At 45.4% G+C, this 2,989-nt stretch overlaps 1 protein-coding gene across 1 annotated transcript; it reads right to left on the minus strand.

Moving 5' to 3' along the window:
- Window positions 1–936: 936 nt before the first annotated feature.
- On the minus strand, window positions 937–2,511 carry LOC142684112 (fucolectin-4-like). Its single transcript, XM_075847507.1, has 3 exons — window positions 2,427–2,511; window positions 1,973–2,258; window positions 937–1,157 (listed from the first exon to the last, which is right to left on the minus strand). Exons 1-3 carry the CDS (start codon window positions 2,497–2,499, stop codon window positions 989–991), a joined length of 528 nt encoding a protein of 175 aa, XP_075703622.1. The 5' UTR covers window positions 2,500–2,511; the 3' UTR covers window positions 937–988.
- Between the last annotated feature and the right edge of the window lie 478 nt (window positions 2,512–2,989).

Below are 2,989 nucleotides of genomic sequence, written 5' to 3' on the forward strand. Positions count from 1 at the left end.
CAGAGGGCACTGTGGCATTATCTACAGAGGGCACTGTGGCATCATCTACAGAGGGCACAGCGGCAGCATCCACAGAGGGCACTGCGGCAGCATCCACAGAGGGCACTGCGGCAGCATCCACAGAGGGCACAGCGGCAGCATCCAAAGAGGGCACAGCGGCAGCATCCACAGAGGGCACTGCGGCAGCATCCACAGAGGGCACTGCGGCAGCATCTACAGAGGGCACAGCGGCAGCATCCACAGAGGGCACTGCGGCAGCATCCACAGAGGGCACTGCGGCAGCATCCACAGAGGGCACTGCGGCAGCATCTACAGAGGGCACTGCGGCAGCATCTACAGAGGGCACTGCGGCAGCATCTACAGAAGACTCTGCGGCAGCATCTACAGAGGGCACTGCGGCAGCATCCACAGAGGGCACTGTGGCACTATCTAAAAAGGGGCTGCCCAATCTTGACATATGTGTCTGCCAAACGCTGCCAACTGAGTCCGCCGGACTGCATTTAGCGACACTTAAACTGGAGAACTGGATTGTTGAAATAAGCACGTGGAGAAATATCTCAAATTTTAAATCTAGCGGTATTATTATAGTAATATATTGTTATTGTAGTTCAAATAACTAATTGATTAACAATAATTTTGTATTGTATCAAATTTGAAAGTAATGCGGCCCGTCAACTTCCCATTTTTTCTATATGCGGCCCACTTACCCGGCCGAGTTTGAGACCCCTGGTCTAAGCCTACTTAAAAAATATAAAAACCAAACAAAATAATTCCAGAAGTTTCTGGAGGTGAGGAAGTTTTGAACTTTTTTTACTATAACCATACACTTACAAGGTCTGGCTTCCATTCATCAAGAGCCCCACCGAACGTTTCACAAAAACAACACGTGATACTACATCTCGTCACTGTATGCATAGTTTTATTTTGAGGGTGTAAATAAAATCCATTAAAGCTGGAAACCTTGTATATTATTACGTGCACGTCGGAGCTAAAAGCACAGAGGATCCTTTGATTCAGGAACACCGAAAACTTGGACCTCACAAAGCTGAAGGTAGGTGTTTTTTCCTGGCAGGATGATGTTGACGTATTGGCCGGCCATGTTGTTGCACTGGAAGGTCGTGGTTCCACCATTGGGTATATTAGTGATTTCTGCACAGCTGTATAGAATGACAGAGACAATTGTTAAAGCATCATTATTACCAGTGGAGTAGCCATAGTGGGTGTAGAAGAAGCCGTTGCACCCTGGTCTCCGTGCCTAAGATGGCCCATACACCTCTCGGCCACAAGTAAATGTCATGTGGTGGGTGGGAGCCCTGTTACAGATTTTACACCTCTGATTATCATGTATCTTTCTTCTCTAATATTACTGAGGAGTATGCCCGATAATGGGGCATTAGCTTCTGGTGACAATCTTAAACATGGCATGAGACTGGCCACTTGGAGGGACTTCTGTTGGGCCCAAAGCATCAGTGGGTCTTTCAAGTATTGGGCAGTAAAGATATGGACTATATTAAGCATTACATTGGATTCAGACAATCAAATTTGATGGTGGCCCCTTTATTCTTTGGGCTAACGAATGGATGACCCTACGAGTGTCGACCATTGGATGTACCAAAGGATGAAGTGGCCATATAAGACATATAGGACCATCAGTGGTGTAAAGTAAGTCTGGGAAACACCATTTTCAGAATCCAAGTACAACATTTGGACCTTCTTGGTGTTGCTGAGAACTTACGAAGAGGACTAGAGCTGCCGTATTAGTCGTTATCATACACAACGTTTTATTTCGGCCCTCCACCACCAACTACCAGATTGGGTTAAGAGGGTGGATAAAAACTGTGCCCACTAGTTCTCGGCTTTGTCCTAATCACATGACCTGTCCCGTTGACTGGTTTCCCCAATGGTTGAGTTGCCACTAGAAGTACCACCATACTAAAGTCCTACAGAACCAGCCACACAGATCAGCGTTCACCTTGGGTTATTATTGCCGTTGTTTTCCAGAGAGTCCCCAACCAGGAGCTTGGCTCCATTCAGCCTCTCGCCACAGCAGTCCCCTCTGTTAGTGATGACGATGTGGGAGATCTGATGGGGTCTCAATAGGTCCACTCTCCACCAGGGAGACCCTTCCGCATTAGTACATGAGCAGGATCCAAGGTGGAAATTAGAGTTTAGATTCCCATCTATGGCATTTATAGCGCTGGTGGTCCCGCTGTATATGGAGGATTGTGTTGCACGACCTTGAAGGGCGATATTTCTGACTATGTGAAAAAAGAGGGAGTAGTGTGCGCAAAAGAAGATTAATTATTGATCCAGAAACTGAAAATCCATCCTGATCATGTTCAACTGACACAGCTGCAGGGTTTGTTACTTTGTATCAGATTACATGACAGCTGAATGTATAAGGATATAATATATATATGTCTTACTGGGAATATAGTTCTCAGCAGCAGCTGTAGTAGATAGAATCCACAGGAGGGTGGCGCTGTGGAGCAATTTCATTCTTCTAATGCCACTGATACAATCTATAAGAAACAATGAAGACACAATATTCATACAACCTATAGATGTCACGGTCAATAATCGGAGGAGTCATTATGGAACTCACCCCCATAAAGCTGAAAATATTTTTAAACATATGATACCTCACCAATCCCATACTATCGAGATTAAAAACGGTGGCCAAAATTATTTTCCTGATATGGTTTTACATAGGACTGCCGGTCTACAGCCCCCAAAAGCCAAGCAGCTGTCTAGATAACCACTGGACTGCTTTTTAGGGCACAGCTGTGATGAGTGACTCCAGATTACCTGCACTGTCTATTGGAGCCTGAGGAAATCTAAAATGTATCTTATGTGTTATCAGGGGGTCAGGCTGCTGTTCTGTTCTCCATGATTTACACTGCAGCTCTGCTGTATTAGTTTATAGCTTTGATCACCGACTCCAGCCTTTACTATTGACTATTGGAGTGTGAAATAATCTAAGATACTT

This window comes from Rhinoderma darwinii (assembly GCF_050947455.1).
Source record: "Rhinoderma darwinii isolate aRhiDar2 chromosome 4 unlocalized genomic scaffold, aRhiDar2.hap1 SUPER_4_unloc_8, whole genome shotgun sequence".
NCBI classification, from domain to species: Eukaryota; Metazoa; Chordata; class Amphibia; order Anura; family Rhinodermatidae; genus Rhinoderma; species Rhinoderma darwinii.